Below are 16,788 nucleotides of genomic sequence, written 5' to 3'. Positions count from 1 at the left end.
GCGAAAGGTGCGTAAAGCACGTCGTCGAGCACGGATAGCGTCCCTACAAGCCTCGTTCCACCAGGGGACGGAAACGCGACGTGAAGAAGTAGTACGAGGTATGGAACGTTCGGCAGCATTGATAATAACAGCCGTGAGGTATTCGACCTGACTGTCACAACTGGAAAAATCGCGGTCCGGAAAGGTCGCCAGGGAGGAGTAAAGTCCCCAGTCAGCTCTCAGTATGTTCCAGCGCGAAGGACGTGGGGATGGGGTGTGGTGCAGGAGACGAACGACACAGGGGAAGTGGTCGCTCGAATAGGTGTCAGAAAGGACATACCACTCGAACCGACGGGCAAGAGTGGTAGAACAGATCGAGAGGTCCAAGTGGGAGTAGGTATGAGTAGAGTCCGAGAGGAAAGTCGGGGCGCCGGTATTGAGGCAGACAAGATTGAGATGGTTGAAGACATCCGCCAAGAGTGAGCCTCTTTGACAGGATGCAGGAGAGCCCCAAAGGGGATGATGGGCATTGAAGTCGCCAAACAATAAGAACGGCGGGGGAAGCTGATCAGGTGCATCATGTCAGCCCGACTAACAGCAGATGACGGTGGAGTGTAGACGGTACAAACTGAAAAAGTAAAAGCAGAAAGAGTAATGCGGATAGCTATTGCTTGGAGTGGGGTGGTCAATGGGATGGGATGGTAATAGACATCGTCCCGAACGAGCAACATGACTCCACCATGAGCTGGGATACCGTCCACAGGGGCGAGGTCATACCGCTCCGAGGTATAGTGGGAAAAGGCAATACGGTCAGTCGGGCGCAACTTGGTTTCCCTGAGACCAAGGACGAGCGGACAGTGCAGGCGGAGGAGCAGTTGTAATTCCTCCCGATTAGATCGAATACCTCTTATGTTCCAATGAAACAACGCCATTGCTAGTCAAAAAGTTGGGGGAACGAGACGGGGAAGAGCTGGTCACCTCGATGGCCGCGGAGGGCCGGGTTGCGAGGCAACAACGCTACAACTGACGGCAGGCGGATCCGGTTCCATCGACTCGTCGCCAGCTGCGGCCGCTGTCCCTGATTGTGTAGGAGGGGCCGCATCATTTGCTGACAAAAGGCCGGCGGAACGCCTGGCAGCAGAGCGTCCCGGCGAAACTGAGGACGGCCGGGAGCAGCGACTCATGGATGAAGCGTCAGATGAAACACGCCGGGGTGGAGAGGAGGATAGAGATTTCTTCTTGGAGGCCTTCTTGGAAGGCCGAGGAGGCACAGGGATGGTGGGCTGGACCCGAAGTAGGTCCTCACGCGCGGGGTCCGTTTTGGAACGCCGGACCTCGGAAGCTGGGGTCCGGAACGTTTCCCCGATGGACGCCTGAGAAGAGGATCGCTTCTCAGGTGGCGTGGGGGGAGGAGGAGGAGGAAGGGTGGCCCCTGGGGCAGGGGGGGTGGGGGCCGCGGGGGAGGAGGAGTTGGAAGGGAGGGATTTGGGAGGCGGAGGCAGAGCCCCCTGACGGGCAGAGGAGGCGGAAGAGGGACAGGATAGAGGTGAGGATACAGCGGAAGGAGTGGACACAACTGAGGCAAACGAAGTGGCCAGTGACACGGGATGAAGGCGGTCATACTTCTTCCTGGCCTCAGAATAAGAGAGCCGATCCAAAGTTTTGATTTCTTGTATCTTTTTCTCCTTCTGATAGGCGGGGCAGTCTGGGGACCTAGGCGAGTGGACGCCAGGACAATTGGGGCACCGAGGTGGTGGGGTGCAAGTATGTTCCTCACGAAGAGGACGTCCACAGTCGCCACAAAGGGGCTCAGCCTCACACCGGGACGACATGTGCCCAAAGCGCAAACACCTAAAACAGCGCATAGGAGGCGGGACATAAGGTCGCACGTCGCACCGGTAGCACATCACCTTTACCTTCTCCGGGAGAACGTCCCCCTCGAAGGCGAGGATAAAGGCCCCGGTGTCGATGCGACGGTCTTTGGGGCCGCGCTGGACTCGCCGGACGAAATGCACGCCGCGGCGCTCCAGGTTGGCCCTGAGCTCCTCATCAGATTGTAGCAGGAGGTCACGATGAAAAATAACCCCCTGCATCCTATTTAGTGCCAGATGTGGGACAATGGAGACTGGGATGTCCCCTAGGCGGTCGCACGCCTGGAGTGCCGCCGATTGTGTGGCAGAGGTTGTCTTGATAAGAACGGACCCTGATCGCATCTTGCTGAGAGCCTCGATTTCCCCGAAGACGTCCTCAATGTGTTGAACAAAGAACATGGGCTTGGAGGTGGCGAACATCCCCCCATCTGTTCGAGAACAGACCAAATAGCGGGGGAAGTACTTCGCCCCAAGCCGGCGGGCCTGTCCCTCCTCCCATGGAGTGGCCAAGGGGGAAAGGGCAGGAGAACCAGAACTAGAAATGGTACCTTTTCTTTTGGAAGACTCGGCCGCAGAGCGACCTGATACGTGTTGACGTTTCATGTGCGAAACGTCCGCCCCGATACCACCCACTCCGACCAGGGGCTCTCCCCACGGGCGCCACCCAGCCGCAGCAAGGGCCACCTGGCAGGATGACCATTGCCGGGAGTCCTGATGCCCCAAGGAGACGGGCATCTACTCCTTGGCCAACGTGGGGAGGGTGCAGCTCAGGTATCGGCAGTACGATCCCTGTGTTGTCAGGGGGCTACAACCTAGAGGGTACATGACGACCCGACCACAACGGGCTGGCTACCGTGCTGGATTTCTGGTGCCATGGAAAGTCCATCATGATCGCTGGTGCAGATGGAGATGCACTATGGGCGTAACTTGGACAACCCATTAGGCGTTTAGGCCCAATTTGAGGAATAATGGGTATGGTGACAACGCCGGTGCAATGCTGAGTGCCAAGGTCTTAGTGCACTTAGGACCAGTGGTACACCATGTAAGGTGTCCTTCCCCAAAAGGCTCGTACTTCTGTAGAATTTTGAAAAATGGAGGTCAAACCCCAAGGGGGACCATCACATTAAGGCCAAAACATTTGAGACTCCTTTTAGTCGCCTCTTACGACAGGCAGGAATACCGCGGGCCTATTCTTGCCCCCGAACCCGCAGGGGGAGCAACCTGGTCAGAAGGACCTCCTCTCGCCGAGATGGTCGGGAGGAGGTTGTCCAAGCAGTTGGGAGCGGTTTTACTGCCTGGAGCTTGTTTCCTTGGAGGGATGACCAAGCATCCCACCACAACGACACAAGCCTCCTACATACATCCCCACGAACGTCAGATTACGGGACACAATGGGAGGCTGGCCAAGGCAGGAGGACTGCAGCCTTGGCTGCAGCATCCGCAGCCTCATTCCCAGGCACTCCTACATGTCCGGGAACCCACAGAAAGCTGACAGGAGATCCATTATCAGCGAAAGAATGGAGGGACTGCTGTATCCGTTGAATCAAGGGATGGACCGGATAGGGAGCTCCAAGGCTCTGAAGTGCACTGAGTGAGTCAGAGCAGAGTACATACGATGAATGGCGGTCGCGGCGGGCATACTGAACGGCCTGATGGAGAGCAAAAAGCTCGGCCGTAAAGCTCTAACATTGGTCGAGGAGCCGGTATTTAAAGGTGGCGGCCCCCACAACAAAGGCACAGCCGACACCATCGTCAGTTTTGGAGACATTGGTGTAAATAAAGGTGTGACCGGCAAGTCGAGCACGAAGTTCGACAAACCGTGAGCAATACACTGCAGCCAGAGTACCCTCCTTCAGGAGTGAGCTGAGGTCGAGATAAATATGAACCGGAGCCTGGAGCCAAGGTGGTGTCGGGCTCTCACCCTCTCTGAAGGTGGTAGGAAGGGCAAAATCCAATTGTCGAAGCAGGCGACGGAAGCGGAGTCCGGGGGGCAGCAGGGCAGACACATACAACCCGTACTGACGGTCGAGAGAATCGGCGATGAAGGACTGGTAAGTGGGGTGGTCGGGCATAGACAACAGCCGGCAGGCATACCGACACAGCAGTATGTCGCGCCGGTAGGTCAATGGTAATTCGGCAGCTTCAGCATAAAGACTCTCGACAGGACTAGTGTAGAAGGCTCCGGTCCCAAGATGTATCCCCCGATGGTGGATGGAGTTGAGCCAGCGTAAGAGGGATGGCCGAGCGGACGAGTAGACGAAGCTCCCATAATCCAGCTTCGATCGGACAATGGACCGACACAAGCGAAGCAGGACAGTGCGATTCGCTCCCCAAGATGAACCGCTAAGAACTCTGAGGACATTAAGGGAACGTGTACAACGGGCCGCCAAATAAGAGACATGTGGAGACCAACACAGTTTCCGGTCCAACGTGAGCCCTAGAAACTTAGTTGTGTCCACGAATGGGAGAACCACGGGACCGAGATGTAAGGATGGCGGAAGGAACGCTTTATATGGCCAAAAATTTATACAAACCGTCTTCCCTTCACAGAACCGGAAGCCATTTGCCACGCTCCATGAGTAGAGGCTGTCTAGACAACGCTGAAGGCAGCGCTCCAGGAGGCATGTTCTCTGGGCACTGCAGTAGATCGCGAAGTCATAGACAAAGAGAGAGCCTGAGACATTAGGTGGAATACAATCCATAATTGGATTGATCGTGATGGCAAAAAGGGCTACGCTCAAGACGGAGCCCTGAGGCACTCCATTCTCCTGGAGGAAGACGTCGGACAATACGGAAACCACACGTACCCTAAACTTTCGATCCGTTAAAAAGGAATCAATAAAAAGGGGCAGGCGACCACGTAGGCCCCACCTGTTCATAGTGCAGAGGATACCTCCTCTCCAACAGGTATCATAAGCCTTCTCCAAGTCAAAGAACACTGATACGGTTTGGCGCCCTCGCAAAAAGTTGTTCATGATGAATGTCGACAAAGTCACAAGGTGGTCAACAGCGGAGCGGCGGCGACGAAAGCCGCATTGGACATTAGTAAGTAGTCGTCGAGATTCAAAAATCCAGACTAATCGAGCATTAACAATGCGCTCCATCACCTTACAGACACAGCTAGTAAGAGAAATGGGGTGGTAACTAGAAGGAAGGTGTCTATCGTTCCCGGGTTTGGGTATAGGAACAACGACGGCGTCACGCCAACGCATGGGGACCTGACCTTCGGTCCAGACGCGATTGTAGGTACAAAGAAGGAAGCTTTTGCCCGCCGGAGAAAGGTGTGCCAGCATCTGAACGTGAATGGCATCCGGCCCCGGAGCAGAGGACCGGGACAGTGCAAGCGCACGTTCGAGTTCCCGCATAGTAAAGGGGGCATTATAAGTTTCCAGATTCAGCGAGTGGAAGGAAGGTCGCTGAGCCTCATCTGCTTCTTTCCTGGGAAGGAAGGCAGGGTGGTAATGGGCGGAGCTTGAAACCTCCGCGAAAAAGCGGCCAAAGGCGTTGGAGACGTCCACAGGATCACCAAGGACCTCATTACCTGAGGTCAGGCCAGGTACCGAGGAGTGGGCCTTAATGGCCGACAGCTGGCGAAGGCCACCCCAAACGACGGAAGAGGGAGTAAAACTGTTAAAGGAGCTGGTGAAAGAGGCCCAACAAGCTTTTTTGCTGTCTTTGATGACTCTACGGCATTGCGCTCGGAGTCGTTTGTATTCAATACAATTCGCCAACGTAGGATGGCGGCGAAAGGTGCGTAAAGCACGTCGTCAAGCACGGATAGCGTCCCTACAAGCCTCATTCCACCAGGGGACGGAAACGCGACGTGAAGAAGAGGTAGTACGAGGAATGGAACGTTCGGCAGCATTGATGATAACAGCCGTGAGGTATTCGACCTGACTATCACAACTGAGAAAATCGTGGTCCGAAAAGGTCGCCAGGGAGGAGTAAAGGCCCCAGTCAGCTTGCGGTATGTTCCAGCGCGAAGGACGTGGGGATGGGGTGTGGTGCAGGAGACGAACGACACAGGGGAAGTGGTCGCTAGAATAGGTGTCAGAAAGGACATACCACTCGAACCGACGGGCAAGAGTGGTAGAACAGATCGAGAGGTCCAAGTGGGATTAGGTATGAGTAGAGTCCGAGAGGAAAGTCGGGGCGCCGGTATTGAGGCAGACAAGATTGAGATGGTTGAAGACATCCGCCAAGAGTGAGCCTCTTTGACAGGATGCAGGAGAGCCCCAAAGGGGATGATGGGCATTGAAGTCGCCAAACAATAAGAACGGCGGGGGAAGCTGATCAGGTGCATCATGTCAGCCCGACTAACAGCAGATGACGGTGGAGTGTAGATGGTACAAACTGAAAAAGTAAAGGCAGAAAGAGTAATACGGACAGCTATTGCTTGGAGTGGGGTGGTCAATGGGATGGGATGGTAATAGACATCGTCCCGAACAAGCAACATGACCCCACCATGAGCTGGGATACCGTCCACAGGGGTGAGGTCATACTGCTCCGAGGTATAGTGGGTAAAGGCAATATGGTCAGTCGGGCGCAACTTGGTTTCCTGGAGACCAAGGATGAGCGAACAGTGCAGGCGGAGGAGCAGTTGTAATTCCTTCCGATTAGATCGAATACCTCTTATGTTCCAATGTAACAAGGCCATCGCTAGTCAAAAAGTTGGGGAACGAGATGGGGGAAGAGCTGATCACCTCGACGGCCGCGGAGGGCCAGGTTGCGAGGGAACAACGCTACAACCGGCAGGAGGCGGATCCGGTTCCATCGAGTCGTCGCCAGCTGCGGCCGCTGTCCCTGGTTGCGTAGGAGGGGCAGCATCATTTGCTGACGAGAGGCCAGCTGAGCGCCTGGCAGCAGAGCGTCCCGGTGAAACTGAGGACGGCCGGGAGCAGCGACTCATGGATGGAGTGTCAGACGAAACGCGCCGGGGTGGAGAGGGGGATAGAGTCTTCTTCTTGGAGGCCTTCTTGGAAGGCCGAGGAAACACAGGGATGGTGGGCTGGACCCAAAGAAGGTTCTCACGCATGGGGTCTGTTTTGGAACGCCGGACCTCGAAAGCTGGGGTCCGGAACGGTTCTGCGATGGACACCTGAGAAGAGGATCGCTCCTCAGGTGGCGGGGGGAGAGGAGGAGGAAGAAGGGTGGCCCCTGGGGCAGAGGGGGTGGGGGCCATGGGGGAGGAGGATTTGGAAGGGAGGGATTTGGGAGGTGAAGGCAGAGCCCCCTGATGGGCGGAGGGGGGACAGGAGAGGGGTGAGGATACCGCGGAAGGAGTGGACACAACTGAGGCAAACGAAGTGGTCAATGGCACGGGATGGAGGCGGTCATACTTATTCCTGGCCTCTGAATAAGAGAGCCGATCCAAAGTTTTGAGTTCTTGTATCTTCTTCTCCTTCCGATATGCGGAGCAGTCTGAGGATCTAGGCGAGTGGGTGCCAGGACAATTAGTGCACCGAGGTGGTGGGGTGCATGTATGTTCCTCACGAAGAGGACGTCCACAATCGCCACAAAGGGGCTCAGCCTCACACCGTGACGACATGTGCCCAAAGCGCAAACACAGAAAACAGCGCATAGGAGGCGGGACGTAAGGTCACACGTCGCACCGGTAGCACATCACCTTTACCTTCTCTGGGAGAATGTCCCCCTCGAAGGCGAGGATAAAGGCCCCGGTGTCGATGCGACGGCATTTGGGGCCGCGCTGGACTCGCTGGACGAAATCCACGCCTCGGCGCTCCAGGTTGGCCCTGAGCTCCTAAGCAGATTGGAGCAGGAGGTCACGATGAAAAATAACCCCCTGCGTCCTATTCAGTGCCAGATGCGGGACAATGGACACTGGGATGTCCCCTAGGCGGTCGCACGCCTGGAGCGCCACCGACTGTGTGGCGGAGGTGGTCTTGATAAGAATGGACCCTGAACGCATCTTGCGGAGAGCCTCGATTTCCCCAAAGATGTCCTCAATGTGCTGAACAAAGAATATGGGCTTGGAGGTGGCGAACGTCCCCCCATCGGTTCGAGAACAGACCAAATAGCGGGGGAAGTACTTCGCCCCAAGCCGGCAGGCCTGTCCCTCCTCCCAGGGAGTGGCCAAGGGGGAAAGGCCAGGAGAACCAGAACTAGAAACGGTACCTTTTCTTTTGAAAGACTCGGCCACAGAGCGACCTGATACGTGTTGACGTTTCATCTGCTAACGTCCGCCCCGATACCACCCACTCCGACCAGGGGCTCTCCCCCACGGGCGCCACCCAGCCTCAGCAAGTGCCACCTGGCAGGATGACCGTTGCCGAGAGTCCTGATGCCCCAAGGAGACGGGCATCTACTCCTTGGCCGACGTGGGGAGGGTGCAGCTCAGGTATCGGCAGTATGATCCCTGTGTTGTCAGGGGGCTACAACCTAAAGGTTACATGACGACCCGACCACAACGGGCTGGCTACCGTGCTGGATTTCTGGTGCCATGGAAAGTTCATCATAATCGCTGGTGCAGATGGGGACGCACTATGGGCGTAACTTGTACAACCCATCAGGCGTTTAGGCCCAAAATTGAGGAATAGTGGGTATGGTTACAACGCCGGTACAATGCTGAGTGCCAAGGTCTTAGTGCACTTAGGACCAGTGGTACACCACGTAAGGTGTCCTTCCCCAAAAGGCTTGTACTTCTGTAGAATTTTGAAAAATGGAGGTCAAACCCCAAGGGGGACCATCACATGGAAGGCCGAAACGGTTGAAACTCCTTTTAGTCGCCTCTTACGACAGGCAGGAATACCTCGGGCCTATTCTTACCCCGGACCCGCAGGGGGTATGATACAACTGGTAAGCGAGATGGGTCGATAACTGGAAGGCAAGTGCTTGTCCTTCCCTGGCTTAGGGATCGGGACAACAATAGACTCGCGCCAGCATGCGGGAACATGTCCCTCAATCCAGATGCTATTGTAAGTACGAAGAAGAAAACCTTTACCCGCAGGAGAAAGGTTCTGCAGCATCTGAATATGAATAGAATCAGGCCCTGGAGCGGAGGACCGTGATCGGCCAAGTGCGTTTTCGAGTTCGCGCATGGTGAATGGGGCATTATAACTTTCACGATTCGAGGAGCGGAAGTTAGGTGGCCTAGCCTCCTCTGCCTGTTTGCGGGGGAAGAAGGCAGGGTGGTAATGAGCGGAGCTCGAAACCTCTGCGAAAAAGCGGTCGAAGGCATTGGAGACATCCTCAGGGGCCACAAGGACGTCATTCGCGACCGTCAAGCCAGAAACTGGTGAGTGGACCTTAGTGCCAGATACCCGGCGCAGGCTACCCCAGACAACAGAAGGAGTAAAACTGCTGAAGGTGCTTGTGAAAGCAGCCCAGCTGGCTTTCTTGCTTTCTTTAATAATACGACGACACTGTGCTTGTAATCGTTTATAATTGATACAATTCGCCACTGTAGGGTGGCGTTCAAAGGTGCGTAAAGCACGTCGACAAGCACGTAAAGCGTCTCTACATGCTGCGGTCCACCAGGGGACCGGTACGCGACGTGGAGAAGTAGGATGATGGATGGAATATTCAGCAGCAGTGAGAATGACTTCCGTGAGGTGTGCGACCTGACGATCGCAGCTTGTGAAGGTTTGATCCTGAAAGGTCGCCCTGGAAGAGAAGAGCCCCCAGTCTGCTTTGGAGATGGTCCAACTAGCGGACGAGCGGACGGTGCAAGCGGAGCAGCAACTTCAAGTCCTCTCGGTTGGAGCGAATGCTGCGAGTATTCCAGTGAATAAGTGCCATCGTAAGAAGAAAAGGAAGATGAAAGAAGGGGTCACCTCGAAGGCCGCTGAGGGCCTGGCTTCGAGCGAGCACTGCCGCCGCTATCAGTAGGTGGACAGTCATCGTCCATTGGTTCTATAGGTTCATCGGCCATCTTGGTAAGATGGCCGGGAGGGGGAGCTTCCTCCGCCGGTGAACAGCCAGATGTTCGGCTACCAGCGGTGCGGCCAGGTGAAACGGATTGCGGCCTGGGGCGGCAACCGCAGGGTGGCGCAGGAGAAGAAATGCGCCGTGGCGGAGAAGAAGAACTGTGCTTCCTATGAGCCTTCTTGGAAGGTCGTTTGGTGGAAGTACCGGTCGATGGCTGGGAGGTCGAGGTCCGTAGGAAGTCTGCACGGGACGGTTCCTCCTTGAAGGCTCGTGCATCTGACTTCTGGGTCTTCGTCTTAGCGGAAGCTGATGAAGGGGCTGGTGTCTGTGGGGTGATGGGAGGAAGAGAGACGTCGACCGCGCGATCTTAGCATTGGCCGAACGGACGACCATGGTGCTGAAGGTCAGATCGCATGTCTGGGTTGCCACCTCCCTGGTAGTCCGATGAGAGGCGAGGACAGTACTGTATTTCCCCGCTGGGAGCAGCGTGGGCTTCCTACTAGCCAATAGCTTGAGAGCAGCCGAGGTGGACACTTTCTCTTTGACCCGAATTTCTTGGATACAGCGTTCCTCCTTATAGACGGGACAGTCGCGGGAGGATGCGGCATGGTCACCCTAACACTTCAGTTCACGCAGCGAGGAGACGGAGGTGGACAGTCACCCTCATGGGCATCCCTGCCACAAGTGACACATTTAGCCGCATTGGAACAAGACTGTCGAGTGTGATTGAAACGCTGACACTGGCAGCAGCGCGTAGGTGTCGGGACATAGGAGCGAACAGAAATAACCTCGTAGCCCGCATTGATGCGCGATGGCAGCTTAACACTATCAAAGGTCAAGAAAAGTGTCCAGGTCGGTACAAGGTCATTGTTGACCTTTTTCATGACCCTATGGACAGCCGTCACGTCCTGCTCAGCGAGGAAAGATTGAATCTCCTCGTCAGTCAATCCGTCGAGGGATCTAGTATAGACCACACCACGAGACCACTTCACGGTTCGGTGAGCCTTCACCCGGACAGGGAACGTGTACAGGAGTGTGGCCCGAAGCAGTTTCTGTGCCTGAAAGGCACACTCAGTTTCTAGTAATAAGGTACCATTACGCAACCAGGTACAAGATTTGACAGATCCGGCTATGGCATCTACGCCCTTCTGGATAACGAAAGGGTTGACAGAGGAAAAATCCTTTCCATCCTCAGATCGAGAAACGACGAGGAACTGTGGGGTAGGTGGTAGTACTTTCGTCACTGGGGGCTGGTCATGTTTCCGTTTGTGGGCAGAAGTTGAGAGAGAAGAAGAGAAATCCATTGCGGAGGAATCCCCCATGATTGCCAGCGTCTCCGATGGCGCTCTCCTTCCTTAAGGTGACCCTCTCAGAGGGCACTCCCGCCTTAGGTGAATGTCTACACCTCAGGTCACACCTCCCGAGAAACAGACGGAGGGACCAATCGGCATGGTCAGAAGGTATCAGCTCAGGCAATCACCCCACCTGGGCCTGGCCTTTACAAGGGGGTACTTGCGTGCCGTACTTCTCTACCCAGGGCGGGGAATTACTCGTTACCCCGTCACTGGCTACGCGTGTGAACGTGTGGGTCGGCCTTCAGGCACGCACAGGGAGGAAGGAAGAAGAAGAAATAAAATAAGAGAGAGTGGGAGAGGGAGAGAGAGGACACACTGTCTCAAACGCCGAGGCGGAGACCAGAGAACGCAAAGAGAAGGGGCGGGGGGGGGGGGGGGAAAGAGAAGGGGCCAGGGGGGGGGGGGAAAGAGAAGGGGCCGGGGGGGGGGGGAAAGAGAAGGGGCCGGGGGGGGGGGGGAAAGAGAAGGGGCCGGGGGGGGGGGGAAAGAGAAGGGGCCGGGGGGGGGGGAAAGAGAAGGGGCCGGGGGGGGGGGAAAGAGAAGGGGCCGGGGGGGGGGGAAAGAGAAGGGGCCGGGGGGGGGGGAAAGAGAAGGGGCCGGGGGGGGGGGAAAGAGAAGGGGCCGGGGGGGGGGGAAAGAGAAGGGGCCGGGGGGGGGGAAAGAGAGAGGGCCGGGCGGGGGGGGGAAAGAGAGAGGGCCGGGCGGGGGGGGGAAAGAGAGAGGGGCGGGGGGGGGGGAAGAGAGAGGGGCGGGCGGGGGGGGGAAGAGAGAGGGGCGGGCGGGGGGGGGAAGAGAGAGGGGCGGGCGGGGGGGGAAGAGAGAGGGGCGGGCGGCGGAAAGAGAGAGGGGCGGCGGGCGGCGGAAAGAGAGAGGGGCGGCGGGCGGCGGAAAGAGAGAGGGGCGGCGGGCGGCGGAAAGAGAGAGGGGCGGCGGGCGGCGGAAAGAGAGAGGGGCGGCGGGCGGCGGAAAGAGAGAGGGGCGGCGGGCGGCGGAAAGAGAGAGGGGCGGCGGGCGGCGGAAAGAGAGAGGGGCGGCGGGCGGCGGAAAGAGAGAGGGGCGGCGGGCGGCGGAAAGAGAGAGGGGCGGCGGGCGGCGGAAAGAGAGAGGGGCGGCGGGCGGCGGAAAGAGAGAGGGGCGGCGGGCGGCGGAAAGAGAGAGGGGCGGCGGGCGGCGGAAAGAGAGAGGGGCGGCGGGCGGCGGAAAGAGAGAGGGGCGGCGGGCGGCGGAAAGAGAGAGGGGCGGCGGGCGGCGGAAAGAGAGAGGGGCGGCGGGCGGCGGAAAGAGAGAGGGGCGGCGGGCGGCGGAAAGAGAGAGGGGCGGCGGGCGGCGGAAAGAGAGAGGGGCGGCGGGCGGCGGAAAGAGAGAGGGGCGGCGGGCGGCGGAAAGAGAGAGGGGCGGCGGGCGGCGGAAAGAGAGAGGGGCGGCGGGCGGCGGAAAGAGAGAGGGGCGGCGGGCGGCGGAAAGAGAGAGGGGCGGCGGGCGGCGGAAAGAGAGAGGGGCGGCGGGCGGCGGAAAGAGAGAGGGGCGGCGGGCGGCGGAAAGAGAGAGGGGCGGCGGGCGGCGGAAAGAGAGAGGGGCGGCGGGCGGCGGAAAGAGAGAGGGGCGGCGGGCGGCGGAAAGAGAGAGGGGCGGCGGGCGGCGGAAAGAGAGAGGGGCGGCGGGCGGCGGAAAGAGAGAGGGGCGGCGGGCGGCGGAAAGAGAGAGGGGCGGCGGGCGGCGGAAAGAGAGAGGGGCGGCGGGCGGCGGAAAGAGAGAGGGGCGGCGGGCGGCGGAAAGAGAGAGGGGCGGCGGGCGGCGGAAAGAGAGAGGGGCGGCGGGCGGCGGAAAGAGAGAGGGGCGGCGGGCGGCGGAAAGAGAGAGGGGCGGCGGGCGGCGGAAAGAGAGAGGGGCGGCGGGCGGCGGAAAGAGAGAGGGGCGGCGGGCGGCGGAAAGAGAGAGGGGCGGCGGGCGGCGGAAAGAGAGAGGGGCGGCGGGCGGCGGAAAGAGAGAGGGGCGGCGGGCGGCGGAAAGAGAGAGGGGCGGCGGGCGGCGGAAAGAGAGAGGGGCGGCGGGCGGCGGAAAGAGAGAGGGGCGGCGGGCGGCGGAAAGAGAGAGGGGCGGCGGGCGGCGGAAAGAGAGAGGGGCGGCGGGCGGCGGAAAGAGAGAGGGGCGGCGGGCGGCGGAAAGAGAGAGGGGCGGCGGGCGGCGGAAAGAGAGAGGGGCGGCGGGCGGCGGAAAGAGAGAGGGGCGGCGGGCGGCGGAAAGAGAGAGGGGCGGCGGGCGGCGGAAAGAGAGAGGGGCGGCGGGCGGCGGAAAGAGAGAGGGGCGGCGGGCGGCGGAAAGAGAGAGGGGCGGCGGGCGGCGGAAAGAGAGAGGGGCGGCGGGCGGCGGAAAGAGAGAGGGCCGGGCGGCGGAAAGAGAGAGGGCCGGGCGGCGGAAAGAGAGAGGGCCGGGCGGCGGAAAGAGAGGGCCGGGCGGCGGAAAGAGAGGGCAAGGGGAAAGAGAGGGCAAGGGGAAAGAGAGGGCAAGGGGAAAGAGAGGGCAAGGGGAAAGAGAGGGCAAGGGGAAAGAGAGGGCAAGGGGAAAGAGAGGGCAAGGGGAAAGAAGGCAAGGGAATGAAGGCAAGGGAATGAAGGCAAGGGAAAGAAGGCAAGGGAAAGAAGGCAAGGGAAACAGTAAGGAAGACAGTGAGATGGAGAAGAACAAAGAAAGGAACCTACCAGAGAAGGAAGAAACGAGAAGTGAAAAACCAAAAAGACCACAAATATAGGTCGTGGGACCGTCAGTCTCCAGACGCAGGCGCTAACTACCCCCTTGAGGGGGATGGACTCCTTTTAGTCGCCTCTTACGACAGGCAGGAAGACCTCGGGCCTAGTCTAACCCCCGGACCCGCAGGGGGGATTCGTGGTGTGTTTTACATGAACGCATTTATTTGTCTCTCGCACCACCACCATATCGCCAGATGTACAAAAGTTAATGAAACGGAGTCACGACTTTTAGGTGCATGAATCTGGCTACAAAAACTTGGGTCACACTTGGTGGCAAATGTCTTAAGGGCAGTATGTTATACAACTCTGTCCATGAACCGGAATAAAATTCATCTTATCGAAGCACAGAAAAGACGAACATGCTTCTGTCTAAAACAAAACTCTCACTGAAAGGTGGGGAACCAGCTGCTTTATGCTACCTGCCTCAGCACCTATCAAAATTTTCCCAAAATTTCTGCCAAAAGGACATACGTCCTTTTTGACATGCAACTCCTCTCGCTCCCACAAGCTCCCCTAACAGTTACCCGCTCACATGGACTAATCCATTAGTGTAAATCGCTCATACCCATCAACTGCCAGTTGTCCATTCTCACACACTCATTCAGTCCAACTCACTGTCGTGATCTCTTCCTGTCTCTCTCTCACCGCCTCCTGTCTCGCAGCCACTGTCCCCTTCTGTCCTACTGCCACTTTCTCCCCTCTCTTTCATGGTCTTCCTCTCGTTGTTTGTTACTGATGCTGTCTCATTCATTCCTTTCTACTGCTACAGCCTTATCTCACTGTCACTATCCCTGTCTTCCTCGTTGTCATTTTCATACACACACACACACACACACACACACACTCATTATCACTGATTCTCAGCCTCTTCTAGTTACCCCTCTTTATTCCTCATCCTGTGGCTCTGTCTCTTTCACACCTCGTCTAGCCCTGTGTTGTCACTATCAACTATGTCCCACTGCCACTGTGTCTGTCTCTTACTCGCACACGCCCATTGTCCCTGTCGCACTTTCTATTCTATGACCACTGCCTACTGTCTTCCAGTGCCTATTACCTCTCTTTCCCACTGCCACTGTTAACTTCTCTCTCAGCGTAAGAAAGCGCTATTACGTTTACATGCCAAAACATTCTGGGAAATTTTTTTAAGTTGATGAGGAAAGTAGAATGAGGCGACCGTACCACAATTTTCAGTCAGAGTCTGGTAAAGAGGACCATATTCGCATTTTGCCGCTGGTTCCTTTTTTTTTCCTACCAAAGTAGGGCATGTCACTCATGAAATGAAATGAAATTGATGAGTTACTAAAATTTGTGTGTTTTACTTATTTGAAACTGAAATAATGCAAAAATATTTTTTTTATAATGCTGCACCTTATACCGGAATTAATGTTCACAAAAGTCTTGCATGTGTTTCAGTACTGCATGACTTGGTTCCCAGAACACTTCTAATCGTAACCGAGACACTTTACAGAATATTTTTCCGTCCTACGGCACTTTATAAACCGTGTTGTCGCCCTACCTGGCTTTTACGTGGATATTTTACGTGTAGAGGTAGGTAAATTTGAACGTCTGTATCTCGGAAACGGATAAAGGTATAAAGAAAATTTTCAAGGATTTAGAGAGCCGAATTTTAGGAATATACCGTAAAAGCTCCATCCATTTGCTGTGCATAGCCGTGTTGGAATCTGCGGCTCGATTCTGGTATCGAAACACCATGTTTTTTGGGTTTTTCTCAATAATTGATGTAGATTTTTGAATACGGGAAAATGGCACTTGTACACGAATACCTAGGCATAGAGAATACAACCTTCAAATTTGAAAAATTTGCTGTGGCTATTTGTTATTTAGATTTTGCATCACATAGAAATTTACACGTGTGTTTTACGTGTACATGTGAATTAGCGTTGAACCCCTGTATCTCGGAAACCGATAACGATTTCAAAAGAATTTTCGTGGTTCTTCGAGACCGGGGTCTTACGAACGTACCGCAAAAATTTCAGTCATTTCTGTGAATAGCCGTCTGACAATCCGCGACACGGCTTTTGTACGTAAAAGGGATAAAAAAACATTTTTTGGAGTTTTCTAAGAAACCGTCCATTAGTTAATGGTACCTTCGTAAGCCTCTTAAGCTGCAGTTTTCTACCTGCGGGAATTTGCCGCAGCGTGTTGCGTAAAGCGGGTGCGTGACCCCGCTGCCCACTCGCACAAGGCAAAAAACGAGACCGTTTTCCTGGGGTGCAGACAACGCAGTGCAGGAGCGGCCTGCGCCTGCGAGGAACGCCCCGCGTGCTTCGGAAGGAGCCTGGAGCCTGTCGCGCGCGCCACGTCGCAGCAGTCTACTCGGCCGGAGGAGTGGGGGTAGTCGAACTGGGCAGCAGCCAGACGACAGACAGCTCCACTGTTCGTTCCGCGCGCACGGACAACAGTTTTTAACACAGTTGTTATAGAAAAAATAAAAACAAGGAAATATCTTTTATTATGCCCATTGTAATACATTCATAAATATATTTGTACTAATTTTTTAACCATAGTTGTCATGAGGCGAATGTTGTTTCTGTGATTAGTACTGTGAACGTCGATTAAAATTCGATCCATTGAAGTAATTAGTGAATCCGCTTCTCTCAGCGAATCCCCCAGCTTTGGCGCAACCACCAACTCCTGCCAAGGGTATCACATTGTCCTTGAGCAGTACATTAATTTCTGATAGATCTGCGTTGTAAGGCTGTGCGGACTGGTATTCCTCTCTAAACGTATTCGTGCAAGCAGCTGCAAACTGAAATCACTTTGTCTACAGATTCAACTTCTACATATATAGGGGTAAAGAAAACTCTGAATGTGGAACACATGATACCAAAAAGCGTTCTCAGAAACTCGTCTTGCTTTGCTTAACTGGTAACTGAAGTTTCTTTTACGTGCATCTTCTAGTGTTTGTTATTTACAATAGCGTTTCAT

The 16,788-nt window shown here is 56.2% G+C and overlaps 1 protein-coding gene across 1 annotated transcript in view; it reads left to right on the top strand.

The window, feature by feature from the left end:
• LOC126484261 (uncharacterized) overlaps window positions 1-13,704 on the top strand; it is a 145,420-nt gene extending 131,716 nt beyond the window's left edge. The window contains exon 3 of the mRNA XM_050107680.1: window positions 11,959-13,704. Coding sequence (XP_049963637.1) covers window positions 11,959-13,704 — 1,746 coding nt within the window. The remainder of the gene's footprint in view (window positions 1-11,958) is intronic.
• The last annotated feature ends 3,084 nt before the right edge of the window (window positions 13,705-16,788 follow it).

This window comes from Schistocerca serialis, chromosome 6 (assembly GCF_023864345.2).
Source record: "Schistocerca serialis cubense isolate TAMUIC-IGC-003099 chromosome 6, iqSchSeri2.2, whole genome shotgun sequence".
NCBI lineage: Eukaryota > Metazoa > Arthropoda > Insecta > Orthoptera > Acrididae > Schistocerca > Schistocerca serialis.
The sequence above is the reverse complement of the archived record's forward strand: the minus strand, read 5'-3'. Positions and strand labels throughout refer to the sequence as shown.